The following is a 19,744-nucleotide window of genomic DNA, read 5'->3' on the forward strand; positions in this document are numbered from 1 at the left end:
ATCTCCTCACTATGACTGAAGTGTATCTCCTCACTGGGATCGGACTGTATCTCCTCATTGGGACCGGGCTGTATCTCTTCGCTGGGACCAGACTGTACATCCTTGGCCAGGAATTTTCCTATGCCAGGCGGGCTGGGCGGGAGCAGGTGGGGCGGCTGCGGAGCCGATCGCTGCCTGCCATTGACTGTGCGCCGCCATTTTACGCGGGCGGGCCAAATAAGGCCCGCCCAGCGTAATACATAGTCAGTAGCGCTAAGCATTACCTGTGTGGGTGGGGGGAGGAGGGAGAGTCAGGGCCAGCACCCTTTTGCGCATGCGTGCAAAAGAGCACCCTGTGCCTCATGGAGATTGAATGGATGTTAAAATAATTAAAGAATTGACTTAAAAATTTACTTAAACATGTCACCTCATGTGACTGTAATATTTTATATTTATAAAAATTTATTTATTTATTTAATAAAAGCTTCAGGGAACCTCATCCCCCTTGTGGATGAGGTTTTCTGAAAAACGTGAAGGCCGCTTGGGCTTTCCGTCTGCCTGCCAACTGTAAGGTTGGACGGGCAGCGTTCTCGAGTGGCTCAATTGATTTCTTAATGGCCTTAATCGGTCATTTACGTTTCGGTGGGTGCGCAGCGGACTCCGGCGCGCATCAGCCAAATGAAATATTGAGATGACGCGCGATGACGTTGGGACGGACGCCCGGTCATTTTACACGTCAGCGAGTCAGGGCCCGCCTCTGCATGCCAACTGGAAAATTCTGCCCCTTGTCGTGAAGAGATATTAATGCCTATAATGTTATTGGAAATTATTGTTAAATTGAATTGTAGTGGGGTCTGTGTCTATGTGTATGTCTGGATGTCTGTCTTAGTTGGATTAAAGCCAGCTAGTCTGTGTGATTGATGTATAGTAGTTTGAGATGTAAATTAGATAAACATAAGATGGAGAAGGGAAAGTGCATTTGTTGAATAAACCATTCAAAAGAATGGGTAAAATCTTGCACCTAGCCGGGAGGTGCCAAGCAATGTGTTTATGTTACTAATAAAATTGGTGGAATAAAAGGATATTATTGTTAGGAGAGGTAAAATTTAAAAATCTAATAATACAATGGAAAATTTACATTCAAAGGGGAAGCTAGGTATAAACAGAAAGGAGTTTGTGCGTGTAAGAGAGGCACTTAAGATCTAACCAGCCTGTAAGCCTACAACTATATCTGCAAAGGAAACAAATTGAAAGGAACCTCATTTTGAATTTGTAAGGTCAAATGTGCTTTGCTTGGTGTCTGTTTAAAGTCTATGGGTTACCGTTGCCTTGGTGAAGATTTAACTGGGAGTGATTCATTTTGGGATTTGTTTACAAGTTATTATGGTAGCAATTTGTAGATGTATGCATGTGTTTAATTTATTGTTAAATTAATAAATGTTTAATTTAGTTTTATATAAAAAACCTTTTGCGCCTCGGTAGTCTTATTCCTGAATTCAGAGCTGCATCTCAAACATACCAATTGAAAATAAAGTCTATGAAAGTTGTCCAAGTTTCCTTCTGGGATTTAAACAACTCAGCCTTTACTAACTGCTGTGCCATAACACTCCTCACTGGAACTGGGCTGTATCTCCTCACTGGAACTGGCTGTATCTCCTCACTGGGACCGGGCTATATCTCCTCACTGGGATTGGGCTATATCTCCTCACTGGAACTGGCTGTTTCTCCTCACTGGGACCGGACTATATCTCCTCACTGGGATTGGGCTATAGCTCCTCACTGGAACTGGCTGTATCTCCTCACTGGGATTAGGCTGTATCCCCTCACTGGAACTGGCTATATCTCCTCACTAGGGCTGGGCTGTATCTCCTCACTGAGGCTGGGCTATATCTCCTGACTAGGATTGGGCTATATCTCCTCACTGGGACTGGGCTGTATCTCCTCACTGGAACTGGGCTGTATCTCCTCACTGGGACTGGGCTGTATCTCCTCACTGAATCTGGACTTTATTTCCTCTCTGATGTTGAGCTGTCCACTTTGCAGGATGTTCTTCCAGTACTGTAGATTCTGAGTGCTTTCTCCTGTCGATAGGTATTAGGGATGCCGTGGGTCTGTGGAACTAACGTTTATGGAGTATTTTTGCATTACTGTCATAAAGAGCAAAGGGCTGACTGTCTGATGTCCAGTGCAGTGGCTACAGGAGTGTGAATACTTGGGTGTTCTTGATGTCCAGGGGTCAAGGGCATATATTCTAGTCCCAGCTGCTGTTAAAGGGAAACTGGTTGCCCTTAAAGAAGAAAACTAAAATTTCCCATGATTGGAAGAAGCAAAGAAGAGAATCTGATGGGCCCCACAGGTGAATACCTTGAAAAGCAGTGAATACTGTAGGATCAACCAACGGACACTAGAACAGCTACATCAGATTCAGCAACCAGAGGCAGCAAGTCAGACCACTTCAAACTTATGATAAAGAGTTCAATGACCAGGAATTGGCTTCCCATAACTCATCTATTCTGTAAGATATTGTCTGAATCTAATTTAAGATATTATATTTGTGATCGGAACCAGAAATAATTTGCCAGGATAGCCATGTACAAACCCAAATAGTTTAACTAATGTTCTTCAAGAAAGGTAACTGCTCTTCCCTAGGTTGTCTGGGCTACATGTCTTATCAACCGAGTAGATCACTACAAATTGTATATATTCAGAAAAATCAGCTTGTTGGTTAATTAAAGATGACAGTAAATACAAACAAGTTATGCATCTATACTTACAAGTAGGATATCAATCAGGGTTCTGATTTGAAATATCAAAATAATTTACTGGAAGTGAGATTATTTATACACCTGAGTGGACAATCTCAGATAACTTGGTCTGAATCTATCAATTCCAAGGTTATTGTCATGTGATCTTTATGCATTGTATGCTGCAAAACCGGTAGATGGTAATGAAATTGCCCATACTCTATTCTCACTGAATGTGGTTCATTTCATATCCCTGGAAGATAACACAATTATGGGGGTTTGAACGATCAAAGCATACCAGAATGATAACAATTAAATCCTAGACATGTTCAAGTAGACCCTGACTTTTTGTGCTGGTATAAAATGTGTGAAAAGCAAATCAGCAGCCAGTTTATATTTCTCCAGAGTATTTTCTTGATTGAAGTCTATACAAGTGAAAAACTAGGGAGAGATGTAAAATGTGCTGCTAAGTTGCTACCACCTTTTGTTGCACTATTTTACAGTCAAGAGCTATCCATTATCTCCCATCCAGCCATAATTCCATATAAAAAGCTTTGATGTGTTTTAAATTCCATTAAACCAATGCTATCTGCTTACTGAGCATTCCTCAACATAATCCTAACAACCTAATCTGAACTGTGTGTAAACCTCTATCACATAGAGTACATTATCATAATACAAAAGATCTTAATACTGGCTTCTGTATTGTGAAGTTATTTTCCCCAGCATATTGTACATTATCCTACAATAGGCATCTTGAGTCCCACACAGAGTCGTTAAGTCACATCCTTTGATGTGATTGAGTTCTGACTATTAAAAACTAATCACTCAGGAAAGGCAGCTTACTACCACCATCTCAGGACAATCAGGGATGGACAATTAATGCAGCACAAAAACAGAATTACCTGGAAAAACTCAGCAGGTCTGGCAGCATCGGCGGAGAAGAAAAGAGTTGACGTTTCGCGTCCTCATGACCCTTCGACAGAACTGTTGTTTTCCACAGTTACTGAGAAGCAATTATAAAGCAAAATGGCCCATTCTGTATCCGACACAGGAGTACCAAAAATAGACAAATTGTTCTAGGAACATGGGAACAGGAGAGGCCATTCCCTTCTGTAACACTGAAGATCTTTCGCCTAACAAAAATCTATAAGCTCAAGTTTTGAAATTTTCATTTGGCCTTGAGACTAAACAGCTTTCTGGGTGAGAGAGAGTTCCAGATTTCCTGCACTCTTTGTGTGACGAGATGCTTCCTGGCATCACACCAAAAGACAAAGCTCTACACTTAAAATTATGTTCCCTTGTTCTAAACTCCCATACCATAGGCAATCGTTTCTCTCTATCTGCCTGATTAATAATTCATCTTAAACACCAGAATTAGATTATCCCTCAATCTTCAGTCATAAAGGGACGACAAACATTGTCAATATAACCTGTTATAATTTAACTCTTTTCGTCCTGATCTGTTCTATTTCGCAAATTACATTGCTGATTGCTGTTGTGCTTGGTTCCAGTTGTGTATATAGTGGCTGTTGTGAAGGATCAGACGTTGTCCTGGGACACCCTGAAAGGCAAGAAGTCGTGCCACACAGCTCTTAAAAGAACAGGTTGGAATATTCCAATGGGACTGCTGATTGCACAGGAGAAAATCAAAAACTGCAGTCTTTACAATTGTAAGTGATATCACTCTGTTTGATTGGAGGTGTAGGTAACTGTACCACATTTCCCTTGCATGAGGTTTATATCCTTTGTTCAGTCAGGGCAGTGGTCAGTCAGAACTTATTTCCTGTGATTACCCCATTAGCAGTGTTGTGACCGATATAGCTGATGAAGGGGCTACTGACCACCAGATGGTGAAGCAGAGCAGGTTCGAATCCCACCACGGCAGTGGTGAAATTTGAATTCAGTGAAAATCTGGAATTAAAAGACTGATGATGACCATGAAACCATGTTGATTGTTGTAAAAATCCACCTGGTTCACTAATGTCTGCTGTCCTCACCTGGCCTGGCCTACACATGACTCCAGATCTACAGCAATGTTGGCTCTTAACTGCCCTCTGAAATGGCTTCAACTCCTTTAGCCTTCTTTTCACTGTTGATTGCTGTATTTAGTGGGACTCCCTGTCAAGAACTCGCTCTCTCAGCCACGCAATGTTTCACCCGCTGCCACATTGGGTCAGCCTCATCGACATATCGCATTCCAAAACCAATGCCAGTTCACTCTTGAGGAACTCTGCTACATTTCATCACCCAGGGAAATATTTAACTTGAAGTTGGAAGGTTATTTGGGATTGTCATGACTCACTGGGGATAGTGTGCTGTAATATCAAGCCCCACTGTTCCTCAAGCCGCAACAAATGTGAAAAGTTTGACCAAACCATCAGATTGCCCCAATTCTACCTAACTGTTTAAATTAGGTTAACAGAATACAAGCAGCAGGTTTGTAAACTTAATAAGTAAATAACTGTTTATTGTCATTAACCAGTGGCAAAAGAAAGAAATATGAATTGAATAACGATTGAATAATTTCTAACTCTATAACCAAAACTCTACACCTTCTTGAATCTCTATACACACACACTCAAGACACATAAGACACGCAACAAAACATAGATTTTAAGGGTAGGATAAAACAGTTCAATAGCACCAATTCCGGAGTACAGGATTTGATGGGTTGACTTTGATCAATGTCTCCCAAATTCTTTTCAGTTCTTGTTGATGGCACAAGTTGTTCTTCCAGCACTTTCAGTATTTAGTTCACTGGTTGAGCACTTGTCTTTCAATGCCTCTAACGGGAGTTTTCAGAGAGAGTAGGTTTTGGAGCTATGAGGAAAAAAAGCCAGCTAGCTATTATTGTGGAATTACTGGAATCTTCCATGCACAGGAGAGAGAGGCTTTAGGTCTTGTTCTTTTCAGGCTAGGAGCTATTCTTCTGTAATTCCCTCACACAAAACCTGGTCACCTGGTCAGGAGCTAAATAAAATGTTGCCAGGCAGCTCCCTTGGTCCAGGACTACTTTCTGTCACCAGCCTGTCTTTCATGGCACACACTGTTTCAGGACTACAACTTTGTATACACCTCTCACCCTGCTCTAGCGGAAATGCCTCCCAAACCGCAGTCACTGCAGTCCTAATTCCACAATCCAACAGAAACAGAAAGACACATGTCCTACAACAGTCCAACAGAAATTAAAAGATATTTCCCACAAGATTCTGAGTTGATGTTAGTAAGACTGACCATGGGACCTTTGAAACAAATAGAGCTGTGGTCTTCTCGCTGTTACAATGCAAGCTAATTCCCTCTTGCCTCACAATTTTGACCTGACACATTCTCCTTCTCCCTCATAACCATCTCCTATTTCTCGCACCTTCAGCAGCTTGCACATCCCTCGTCCCCTATTGCCTACGTCATTTTGCTCCATCAACAACTCAGCCTTCTTCCGCAGCGCCTTCATCACTTTCTGCTCCACCTTTCACATCCCTTCTCTTTACCCTTGGAGTGTTCACTAATCCCTTTTACTCGCCCTCTAAACTTTGCAATCAGTGCACATGCCTGTTACCATTCCAATCAGTACACACATTTGGTTCCCATTCCAATCAGTAAACACACCTGTTCCCATTCCAATCAGGGCATGCACCTGTTCCCATTCCAATTGATACACACACCTGTTCCCATTCCAATCAGTAGACACACCTGTTCCCATTCCAATCAGTGCACACAACTGTTCCCATTGTCATCAGTGCACGCACCTGTTCTGATTCAGTAAGTTCCCATACCTGTCCATATTCCAATCAGCAAATGCACCAGTTCCCATTCCAATTAGCACAGACACCTGTTGATATTCCAATCAGTGCACATACCTGTTCATATTTTAAACAGTGCACACACCTGTTCTCATTCAAGTCAGTAAACACACCTGTTCATAATCCAATCAATGTTCTCACCTGTTCCCATTCCAATCAGCGCACACACCTGTTCCTAATCCAATCAGTACAAGCACCTGTTCCAACACCAATCAGTGCACACACCTGTTCCCATTCCAATCAGTAGACACACCTGTTCCCATTCCAATCAGTACACGCACCTGTTCCAACATCAATCAGTGCACACATCTGTTCCCATTCCAATCAGTAGACACACCTGTTCCCATTCCAATCAGTATACGCACCTGTTCCAACACCAATCAGTGCACACACCTGTTCCCATTCCAATCAGTAAACACACCTGTTCACATTCCAATCAGCACACACCTGTTCCCATTCCAATCAGTAACACACCTGTTCCAATTCCAATCAGTGCACACACCTGTTCCCATTCTAATCAGTAAACACACATGTTCCTATTCCGATCAGCGCATGCACCTGTCCACATTGCAATCAGTACACACACCTGTTCCTTTTGCAATCAGTGCACACAGCTGTTCCCATTCCAAACAGTAAACACACCTTTTCCTATTCAAATGAGTGTATGCACCTGTTGATATTGCATCAGTACACACATCTGTTCCCATTCCAATTAGTAAACAAATATGTTCCTATTCCGGTCAGTGCATGCACCTGTTCCCATTCCAATCAGTAAACACACCTGTTCCAATTCCAATCAGTGCACACAACTGTTCCCGTTGCCAACAGTGCATGCACCTGTTCCAATTCCAGTCAGTTCCCACACCTGTTGCCATTCAAATCAGTGCATGCACATTCTCCAATTCCAGTCAGTACACACACACGTTGCCATTCCAATCAGTGCACGCAACTGTTCACATTCCAATGAGTACACATACACCTGTTCATGTTTCAATCAGCACACAACTATTCATATTCCAATTAGTATACACACCTCTTGATATTCCAATCAGTGTACATACCTGTTCGTATTCTAAACAGTGCACACACCTGTTCTCATTCAAGTCAGTAAACACACCTGTTCATATTCCAATCAATGCTCTCACCTGTTCCCATTCCAATCAGTGCACACACTCTTCCCATTCCAATCAACAGACACACCTTTTCCTATTCCAATCAGTGCATGAAACGGTTTCCATTCCAATCAGTGCACACCTCTGTTTCGAATCCATTCAGTGCACACATCCGTTCCCATTCCAATCAGTAAACACACCTGTTCCTAGTCCAATCAGTACGCACAGCTGTTTGTGTTCCAATCAACAGACACAACTGTTCCTATTCCAATCAGTGCATGCACCTGTTTCCATTCCAATAGGTACACACAGTGGCTTCCATTCCAATCAGTAAACACACCTGCTGCTATTCCAATCAGTGCATGCACCTTTTCCCATTCCAATCAGTGCACACACCTGTTCTCATTGCAAGCAGCAGACACACCTGTTCCAATTCCAAACAGTGCATGCACCTGTTTCCAATCAGCGCACACACCTGTTCCCATTCCAATCTGTAAACACACCTGTTCCCATTAAAGTCAGCACACAAACCTGTTCCCATTCCAATCAGTAAATACACCTGTTCACATTCCAATCAGCACACACCTGTTCCCATTCCAATCAGTAACACACCTGCTCCAATTCCAATCAGTGCACACACCTGTTCTGATTCTAATCAGTAAACACACATGTTCCTATTCCGTTCGGCGCATGCACCTGTCCACATTGCAATCAGTACACACACCTGTTCCTGTTGCAATCAGTGCACACAACTGTTCCCATTCCAATCAACAGACACACCTATTCTGATTCCAAACAGTGCATGCACCTGTTTCCCTTCCAATCAGTACACACATCTGTTCCCATTCCAATCAGTAAACACTCCTGTTCTTATTCCAAACAGTGCATGCACCTGTTTCCATTCCAGTCAGTGCACACACCTGTTCTCATTGCAATCAGTAAACACACCTGTTCCTATTCCAGTCAGTGCATGCACCTGTTCAAATTGCCTCAGTACACACACCTGTTCCCATTCCAATCAGTAAACACACCTATTCCTATCCCAATCAGTACACACAACTGTTACCGTTGCCACCAGTGCATGCACCTGTTCGGATTCCAATCAGTACACACACCCGTTGCCATTCCAATCAGTGCACGCATCTGTTACCATAACAATCAGTACACACAGTTTTTGCCATTCCAATCAGTGCATGCACCTGTTCCCATTCCAATCAGTACACATACACCTGTACATTTTTCAGTCAGCACACACCTGTTCATATTTCAATCCGGAAATGCACCTGACACCCATTCCAATTAGCACACACACCTGTTCCCATTCCAATCAACAGACAAATCTGTTCCTAACCCAATCAGAGCATGCCCCTGTTTCCATTCCAATGAGTACACACATCTGTTCCCATTCCAGTCAGTAAAAGCACCTGTTCCTGTTCCAATCAGTGCACAAACCTCTTCCCATTCCAATCAGTGGACACACCTGATCCCATTCCAATCAGTAAAGACACCTGTTCCCATTCTAATCAGGGTATGCACCTGTTCCCATTTCAATCGATACACACACCTGTTCCCATTCCAATCAGTACACACACCTGTTCCCATTCCAATCAGTACACATGCACCTGTTCATGTTTCAAACAGCACACACCTGTTCATATTCCAATTATCACACACACCTGTTGATATTCCAATCAGTGCACACACCTGTTCATATTCTAAACAGTGCACATACCTATTCTCATTCAAGTCAGTAAACACACCTGTTCATATTCCAATCAATGCTCTCACCTGTTCCCATTCCAATCAGCGTACACACCATTCCCTATTCCAATCAGTGCATTAACCTGGTTCCATTCCAACCAGTGCATATATCTGTTTCCATTCCAATCAGTGCACTCAACTGTTCCCATTCCAATCAGTAAACATACCTGTTCCTATGCCAATCAGTGCATGCACATGTTTCCATTCCAATGGGTACACACACTGGCTTCCATTCCAATCGGTAAACACACCTGTTCCAATTCCAAATAGTGCATGCACCTGCTTCCAATCTTTGCACACACCTGTTCTCATTCCAATCAGTAAACACACCTGTTCCCATTAAAGTCAGCACACAAACCTGTTCCCATTCCAATCAGTAAATACACCTGTTCACATTTCAATTAGCACACACCAGTTCCCATTCCAATCAGTAACACACCTGTTCCCATTCCAATCAGTGCACACATCTGTTCTGATTCTAATCAGTAAACACACATGTTCCTATTCCGATCGGTGCATGCACCTGTCCACATTGCAATCAGTACACACACCTGTTCCTGTTGCAATCAGTGCACACAACTGTTCCCATTCCAATCAACAGACACATCTATTCTGTTTCCAAATTGTGCATGCACCTGTTTCCCTTCCAATCAGTACACACATCTGTTTCCATTCCAATCAGTGCACACACCTGTTCCCATTCCAATCAGTAAATACACCTGTTCCCATTCCAATCAGGGCAGGCATGTGTTCCCATTCCAATTGATACACACATCTGTTTCCATTCCAATCAGTGCACACAGCTGTTCTCATTGCAATCAGTAAACACAACTGTTCCTATTCCAGTCAGTGCATGCACCTGTTCAAATTGCGTCAGTACACACACCCGTTCCCATTCCAATCAGTAAACACACCTATTCCTATCCCAATCAGTACACACAACTGTTACTGTTGCCATCAGTGCATGCACCTGTTCGGATTCCAGTCAGTACACACACCCGTTGCCATTCCAATCAGTACATGGTTTTTGCCATTCCAATCAGTGCATGCACCTGTTCCCATTCCAATCAGTACACATACACCTGTACATTTTTCAGTCAGCACACACCTGTTCATATTTCAATCCGGAAATGCACCTGACACCCATTCCAATTAGCAGACACACCTGTTGATATTCCAGTCAGTGCAAACACCTGAAAATCTTCTAGTCAGTGTGCACACCTGTTCCCATTTAAATCAGTAAGCACACCTGATCCAATTCCAATATGTTCACACATCCTTTGCCATTCCAATCAGCACACACACCTGTTCCCATTCCAATCAATAGAGACATCTGTTCCTATTCCAATCAGTGCATGCACCTGTTTCCATTCCAATGAGTACACACAGTGGCTTCCATTCCAATTAGTAAACACATCCGTTGCTTTTCCAAACAGTGCATGCATCTGTTCCCATTCCAATCAGTACACATATCTATTCCCATTCCAGTCGGTAAATGCACCTGTTCCTGTTCCAATCAGTGCACAAACCTCTTCCCATTCCAATCAGTGCACACACCTGTTCCCATTCCAATCAGTAAATACACCTGTTCCCATTCCAATCAGGGCAGGCATGTGTTCCCATTCCAATTGATACACACAGCTGTTCCCATTCCAATCAGTAGACATACCTGTTCCTATTCCAATCAGTGCACATAACTTTTCCCGTTGCCATCAGTGCACGCACCTGTTCTGATTCCCGTCAGTTCCCACACCTGTTGCCATTCCAATCAGTGCATGCACCTGTTCTGATTCCAGTCAGTACACACACAGTTTGCCATTCCAATCAGTGCACGCACCTGTTCCCATTCCAATCAGTCCACATACACCTGTTCATGTTTCGATCAGCACACACCTGTTCATATTCCAATCAGCAAACACAGCTGTTCCCATTCCAATTAGTACACACACAGCTGTTGATATTCCAATCAGTGCACACACCTGTTCACATTCTAAACAGTGCACACACCTGTTCTCATTCAAGTCAGGAAACACACCTGTTCATAATCCAATCAATGCTCTCACCTGTTCCCATTCCAATCAGCGCACACACATCTTCCCATTCCAATCAACAGACACACCTTTTCCCATTCCAATCAGTGCACACAACTGTTTCTGTTGCCATCAGTGCACGCACCTGTTCCGATTACAGTCAGTTCCAACGCCATTTGCCATTCCAATCAGTGCATGCACCTGTTCCCATTCCAATCAGTACACATACACCTGTTCACGTTTCAATCAGCACACACCTGTTCATATTCCAATCAGCAAACGCACCTGTTCCCATTCTAATTAGCACACAAAGAGCTGTTGTCATTCAGGTCAGCGCACACACCTGTTCATATTCCAATCAATGCTCTCACCTGTTCCCATTCCAATCAGTACAAGCACCTGTTGATATTCTATTCAGTAGACACACTGTTCCCATTCCAATCAGTAAACACACCTGTTCCCATTCCAATCAGTACACACACCTGTTCTAACAACAATCAGTGCACACACCTCTTTCCAATGCAATGAACAGACACTCTCTTTCCAATTCCAAAGAGTGCATGCATCTGTTTCCCTTCCAATCAGTGTACACACTTGTCCCCATTCCAATCAATCAGTAAACACACCTGTTCCCATTCCAATCGATAAACACACATGTTTCTATTCCGATCACCGCATGCACCTTTCCACATTGCAATCAGTAAACACACCTGTTCCTGTTGCAATCAGTGCACACAACTGTTCCCATTCCAAACAACAGACACACCTGTTCCAATTCCAAATAGTGCATGCATCTGTTTCCATTCCAATCAGTGCACACTCCTGTTCCCATTCCAATCAATAAACACACCTGTTCCCATTCCAATCAGTACATACACCTGTTCACATTCCAATCAGTAAACACACCTGTTCACATTCCAATCAGCACACACTTGTTTGCATTCCAATCAGTAAACATACCTGTTCCAATTCTAGTCAGTGCACACACCTATTCCCATTCCAATCAATAAACACTCATGTTCCTATTCCGATCTGCGCATGCACCTGTCCACATTGCAATCAGTACACCCACCTGTCCTATTGCAATCAGTGCACACAACTGTTCCCGTGGCCATCAGTGCACTCACCTGTTCCGAATCCAGTCAGCTCCCATACATGTTGCCATTCCAAACAGTGCATGCACTTGTTCTGATTCCAATCAGTACACACACCCGTTGCCATTCCAATCAATGCACGCAAATGTTACCATTCCAATCAGTACACACAGTTTTTGCCATTCCAATTAGTGCATGCACCTGTTACCATTCCAATCTGTACACATACACCTGTTCATGCTTCAATCAGCACACACCTGTTCATATTCTAATCAGCAAACACACCTGATTCCCATTCCAATTAGCACACACACCTGTTCCTATTCCAGTCAGTACATGCACCTGTTTCCATTCCAATGAGTACACACAGCTGCTTCCATTCTAAACAGTAAACAGACCTGTTGCTATTCCAATCAGTGCATGCACCTGTTCCCATTCCAGTCAGTACACAAACCTGTTCCAATTCCAGCCAGTAAACACACCTGTTCCTGTTCCAATCAGTGCACACAACTGTTTCTGTTGCCATCAGTGCATGCAGCTTTTCCGATTCCAGTCAGTTCCCATGCCGGTTGCCATTCCAATCAGTGCACGCACATGTTCCCATTCCAAGCAGTACACATACACCTGTTCATGTTTCAATCAGCACACACCTGTTCATATTCCAATCAGCAAATGCACCTGTTCCCATTCTCATTAGCACACACAGCTGTTTCCTTTCCAATCAGTGCACACACCTGTTCATATTCTAAACAGTGCACACACCTGTTCTCATTCAGGTCAGTAAACACACCTGTTCATAATCCAATCAATACTCTCACCTGTTCCCATTCCAATCAGCGCACACACCTCTTCCCATTCCAATCAACAGACACACCTTTTCCCATTCAGTGAATGCATCTGTTTCCATTCCAATCAGTGCACAAACCTGTTCATTCCAATCAGTACAAGCAACTGTTGATATTCTATTCAGTAGAAATACCTGATCCCATTCCAATCGGAAAACACACCTGTTCCCATTCCAATCAGTAAACATACCCGTTCCAACACCAATCAGTGCCCACAGCTGTTCCGAATACAATCAACAGACACACCTGTTCCCATTCCAAAGAGTGCATGAATTTGTTTCCCTTCCAATCCGTATACACACCTGTTCCCGTTCCAATCAGTGAAAACAACCATTCACATTGCAAACAGTGCATGCACCTGTTTCCATTCCAATCAGTGCACACACCTGTCCCCATTCCAATCAGTAAACACACCTGTTCCCAAGCCAATCAATAAACACACATGTTCCTATTCCGATCAGCACATGCACCTGTTCACATTGCAATCAGTACACACACCTGTTGCTGTTGCAATCAGTGCACACAACTGTTCCCATTCCAATCAACAGACATACTTGTTCTGACTCCAAACATTGCATGCACCTGTTTCCCTTCCAATCAGTAAATATACCTGTTCCTATTCCAAGCAGTGCATGCACATGTTTCCTTTCCAATCAGTGCACACACCTGTTCTCATTCCAATCAGTAAACACACCTGTTCCTATTCTGATCAGGGCATGTACATGTCCACATTGCAATCAGTACACACACCTGTTCCTATTGCAATCAGTGCACACAACTGTTCCCATGGCCATCAGTGCACACACCTGTTCCTAATCCAGTCAGCTCCCATACCTGTTGCCATTCCAATCAGTGCATGCACCTGTTCTGATTCCAATCGGTACACACACTCCTTGCCATTCCAATCAGTGCACGCAAATGTTACCATTCCAATCAGTACAAACAGTTTTTGCCATTCCATTCAGTGCATGCAACTGTTAACATTCCAATCAGTTCACATACACCTGTTCATGTTTCAAACAGCACACACCTGTTCATATTCCAATCAGCAAATGCACTTGATTCCCATTCCAAGTAGCACACACACCTGTTGATATTCCAATAAGTGCACACAGCTGGTCATTTTCCAAACAGTGCACACACCTGTTCCCATTTAAATCAATAAACACACCTGATCCAATTCCAATTAGTGCACACATCTGTTGCCATTCCAATCAACAGACACACCCGTTCCCATTCCAATCAGTAAGCACACAGCTGTTCATTTTCCAATCAACAGACACACCTGTTCCTATTCCAATCAGTAAGCACACAGCTGTTCATTTTCCAATCAACAGACACACCTGTTCCTATTCCAATCAGTAAGCACACAGCTGTTCATTTTCCAATCAACAGACACACCTGTTCCTATTCCAATCAGTAAGCACACAGCTGTTCATTTTCCAATCAACAGACACACCTGTTCCTATTCCAATCAGTAAGCACACAGCTGTTCATTTTCCAATCAACAGACACACCTGTTCCTATTCCAATCAGTAAGCACACAGCTGTTCATTTTCCAATCAACAGACACACCTGTTCCTATTCCAATCAGTAAGCACACAGCTGTTCATTTTCCAATCAACAGACACACCTGTTCCTATTCCAATCAGTAAGCACACAGCTGTTCATTTTCCAATCAACAGACACACCTGTTCCTATTCCAATCAGTAAGCACACAGCTGTTCATTTTCCAATCAACAGACACACCTGTTCCTATTCCAATCAGTAAGCACACAGCTGTTCATTTTCCAATCAACAGACACACCTGTTCCTATTCCAATCAGTGAATGCACCCTGTTTCCATTCCAATGAGTACACACAGCTGTTCCCGTTCCAAACAGTAAACACACCTGTTCCTGTTCCAGTCAGTGCACAAACCTCTTCCCATTCCAATCAGTGCACACACCTGTTCCCATTCCAATCAGTAAATACACCTGTTCCCATTCCAATCAGCGCAGGCATGTGTTCCCATTCCAATTGATACACACAGCTGTTCCCATTCCAATCAGTAGACATACCTGTTCCTATTCCAATCAGTGCACACAACTTTTCCCGTTGCCATCAGTGCACGCACCTGTTCTGATTCCCGTCAGTTCCCACACCTGTTGCCATTCCAAGCAGTGCATGCACCTGTTCTGATTCCAGTCAGTACACACACAGTTTGCCATTCCAATCAGTGCACGCACCTGTTCCCATTCCAATCAGTCCACATACACCTGTTCATGTTTCGATCAGCACACACCTGTTCATATTCCAATCAGCAAACACAGCTGTTCCCATTCCAATTAGTACACACACAGCTGTTGATATTCCAATCAGTGCACACACCTGTTCATATTCTAAACAGTGCACACACCTGTTCTCATTCAAGTCAGGAAACACACCTGTTCATAATCCAATCAATGCTCTCACCTGTTCCCATTCCAATCAGCGCACACACATCTTCCCATTCCAATCAACAGACACACCTTTTCCCATTCCAATCAGTGCACACAACTGTTTCTGTTGCCATCAGTGCATGCACCTGTTCCGATTACAGTCAGTTCCAATGCCATTTGCCATTCCAATCAGTGCATGCACCTGTTCCCATTCCAATCAGTACACATACACCTGTTCACGTTTCAATCAGCACACACCTGTTCATATTCCAATCAGCAAACGCACCTGTTCCCATTCTAATTAGCACACAAAGAGCTGTTGTCATTCAGGTCAGCGCACACACCTGTTCATATTCCAATCAATGCTCTCACCTGTTCCCATTCCAATCAGTACAAGCACCTGTTGATATTCTATTCAGTAGACACACTGTTCCCATTCCAATCAGTAAACACACCTGTTCCCATTCCAATCAGTACACACACCTGTTCTAACAACAATCAGTGCACACACCTCTTTCCAATGCAATGAACAGACACTCTTTTTCCAATTCCAAAGAGTGCATGCATCTGTTTCCCTTCCAATCAGTGCACACACTTGTCCCCATTCCAATCAATCAGTAAACACACCTGTTCCCATTCCAATCGATAAACACACATGTTTCTATTCCGATCACCGCATGCACCTTTCCACATTGCAATCAGTAAACACACCTGTTCCTGTTGCAATCAGTGCACACAACTGTTCCCATTCCAAACAACAGACACACCTGTTCCAATTCCAAATAGTGCATGCATCTGTTTCCATTCCAATCAGTGCACACTCCTGTTCCCATTCCAATCAATAAACACACCTGTTCCCATTCCAATCAGTACATACACCTGTTCACATTCCAATCAGTAAACACACCTGTTCCCATTCCAATCAGTACAAGCACCTGTTGATATTCTATTCAGTAGAAACACCTGTTCACATTCCAATCAGCACAAGCACCTGTTGATATTCTGTTCAATAGACACACCTATTCCCATTCCAATTGGTAAACACACCTGTTCCCATTCCAATCATTACACACACCAGTTCCAACACCAATCAGTGCATACACCCATTCTAATTGCAGTCAACAGATACACCTGTTCAAATTCCAAACAGTGCATGCAACTGTTTCCCTTCCAATTAGTACACACTCCTGTTATCATTCCAATCACTAAAAATACCGGTTCACATTGCAAACAGCGCATGCACCTGTTCCCATTCCAATCAATAAACACACATGTTCCTATTCCGATCTGCGCATGCACCTTTTCACATTGCGATCAGTACACACACCTGTTCCTGTTGCAATCAGTGCACACAACTGTTCCCATTTCAATCAGCAGACACGCCTGTTCCAACTCCAAACATTGCATGCACCTGTTTCCCTTTCAATCTGTGCACACACCTGTTCTCATTCCAATCAGTAAACACACCTGTTCCTATTCTGGTCAGGGCATGCACCTGTTCACATTGCAAACAGTGCACACAACTGTTCCCGTGGCTATCGGTGCACACACCTGTTCCTAATCCAGTCAGCTCCCATACCTGTTGCCATTCCAATCAGTGTATGCACCTGCTCCGATTCCAATCAATACACACACCCGTTGCCATTCCCATCAGTGCACTCAAATGTTACCATTGCAATCAGTACAAACAGTTTTTGCCATTCCAATCAGTGCATGCACCTGTTACCATTCCAATCATTTCACATACACCTGTTCATGTTTCAATCAGCACACACCTGTTCATATTCCAATCAGCAAATGCACCTGATTCCCATTCCAATTAGCACACACACCTGTTGATATTCAAATCAGTGCACACAGCTGGTCATTTTCTAATCAGTGCACACACCTGTTCCCATTTAAATCAGTAAACACACCTGATCCAATTCCAATCTGTTGCCATTCCAATCAGCACCCACACCTGTTCCCATTCCAACAGACACACCTGTACCTATTCCAATCAGTGCATGCACATGTTTCCATTCCATGAGTACACACAGCTGTTTCCATTCCAAACAGTAAACACACCTGTTGCTATTCCAATCAGTGAATGCACCCTGTTCCCCTTCCAATCGGTACACACACCTGTTCCCATTCCACTCAGTAAACACACCTGTTCCTGTTCCAGTCAGTGCACAAACCTCTTCCCATTCCAATCAGTGCACACACCTGTTCCCATTCCAATCAGTAAATACACCTGTTCCCATTCCAATCAGGGCAGGCACGTGTTCCCATTCCAATTGATACACACACCTGTTCCCATTCCAATCAGTGAACACACCTGGTCCTATTCCAATCAGTGCACACAACTGTTCCCGCTTCCATCGGTGCATGCACCTGTTCCGATTCCAGTCATTCCCACACCTGTTGCCATTCCAATCAGTGCACGCATCTGTTCCCATTCCAATCAGTCCACATACACCTGTTCATGTTGCAATCAGTGCACACAACTGTTCCCATTCCAATCAACAGACACAACTTTTCCAACTCCAAACATTGCATGCAACGGTTTCCATTACAATCAGTAAACATACCTGTTCCTACTCCAAACAGTGCATGCACCTGTTTCCTTTCCAATCAGTGCACACACTTGTTCATATTCTAAACAGTGCACACACCTGTTCTCATTCAGGTCAGTAAACACAGCTGTTCATAACCCAATCAATGCTCTCACCTGTTCCCATTCCAATGGGCGAACACACCTCTTCCCATTCCAATCAACAGACACACCTTTTCCTATTCCAATCAGTGCATGCACCTGTTTCCATTCCAATCAGTGAACACACCAGTCCCCATTCCAATCAATCAGTAAACACACATGTTCCCATTCCAATCAATAAACACACATGTTCCTATTCCGATCAGCGCATGCACCTGTCCGTATTGCAATCAGTAAACACACCTGTTCCTGTTGCAATCAGTGCACACAACTGTTCCCATTCCAAACAACAGACACACCTGTTACGATTCCAAATAGTGCATGCATCTGTTTCCATTACAATCAGTACATACACCTGTTCACATTCCATTCAGTAAACACACCTGTTCCCATTCCAATCAGTACAGGCACCTGTTGATATTCTATTCAGTAGACACACCTGTTCCCATTCCAATCAGTAAACACACCTGTTCCCATTCCAATCATTACACACACCTGTTCCAACACCAATCAGTGCATACACCCATTCCCAATACAATCAACAGACACACCTGCTCAAATTCCAAACAGTGCATGCAACTGTTTCCCTTCCAATCAGTACACACTCCTGTTACCATTCCAATCAGTAAAAACACCTGTTCACATTGCAAACAGTGCATGCACCTGTTTCCATTCCAATCAGTGCACACACCTGTCCTCAGTCCAATCAGTAAACACACCTGTTCCCATTCCAATCAATAAACACACATGTTCCTATTCCGATCAGCGCATGCACCTGTCCGTATTGCAATCAGTAAACACACCTGTTCCTGTTGCAATCAGTGCACACAACTGTTCCCATTCCAAACAACAGACACACCTGTTACGATTCCAAATAGTGCATGCATCTGTTTCCATTACAATCAGTACATACACCTGTTCACATTCCATTCAGTAAACACACCTGTTCCCATTCCAATCAGTACAGGCACCTGTTGATATTCTATTCAGTAGACACACCTGTTCCCATTCCAATCAGTAAACACACATGTTCCTATTCCGATCAGCACATGCACCTGTCCACATTGCAATCAGGACACACACTTGTTCCTGTTGCAATCAGTGCACACAACTGTTCCCATTCCAATCAACAGGCACGCCTGTTCCAACTCCAAACATTGCATGCACCTGTTTCCCTTCCAAACAGTAAACTTACCTGCTCCTATTCCAAGCAGTGCATGCACCTGTTTCCATTCCAATCAGTGCACGCACCTGTTCT

The 19,744-nt window shown here is 43.4% G+C and overlaps 2 protein-coding genes across 2 annotated transcripts in view; one reads left to right on the forward strand and one right to left on the reverse strand.

The window, feature by feature from the left end:
* LOC121290374 (serotransferrin-B-like) overlaps nt 1–19,744 on the forward strand; it is a 94,937-nt gene that overhangs the window by 36,514 nt on the left and 38,679 nt on the right. The window contains exon 6 of the mRNA XM_041210769.1: nt 4,238–4,396. Within this exon, the coding sequence (XP_041066703.1) occupies nt 4,238–4,396 (159 nt within the window). The remainder of the gene's footprint in view (nt 1–4,237; nt 4,397–19,744) is intronic.
* Nucleotides 1–19,744, reverse strand: part of LOC121290380 — a 75,096-nt gene that overhangs the window by 21,623 nt on the left and 33,729 nt on the right. The window lies entirely within an intron of this gene.

Source organism: Carcharodon carcharias, chromosome 2 (genome assembly GCF_017639515.1).
Source record: "Carcharodon carcharias isolate sCarCar2 chromosome 2, sCarCar2.pri, whole genome shotgun sequence".
Lineage (NCBI taxonomy): Eukaryota > Metazoa > Chordata > Chondrichthyes > Lamniformes > Lamnidae > Carcharodon > Carcharodon carcharias.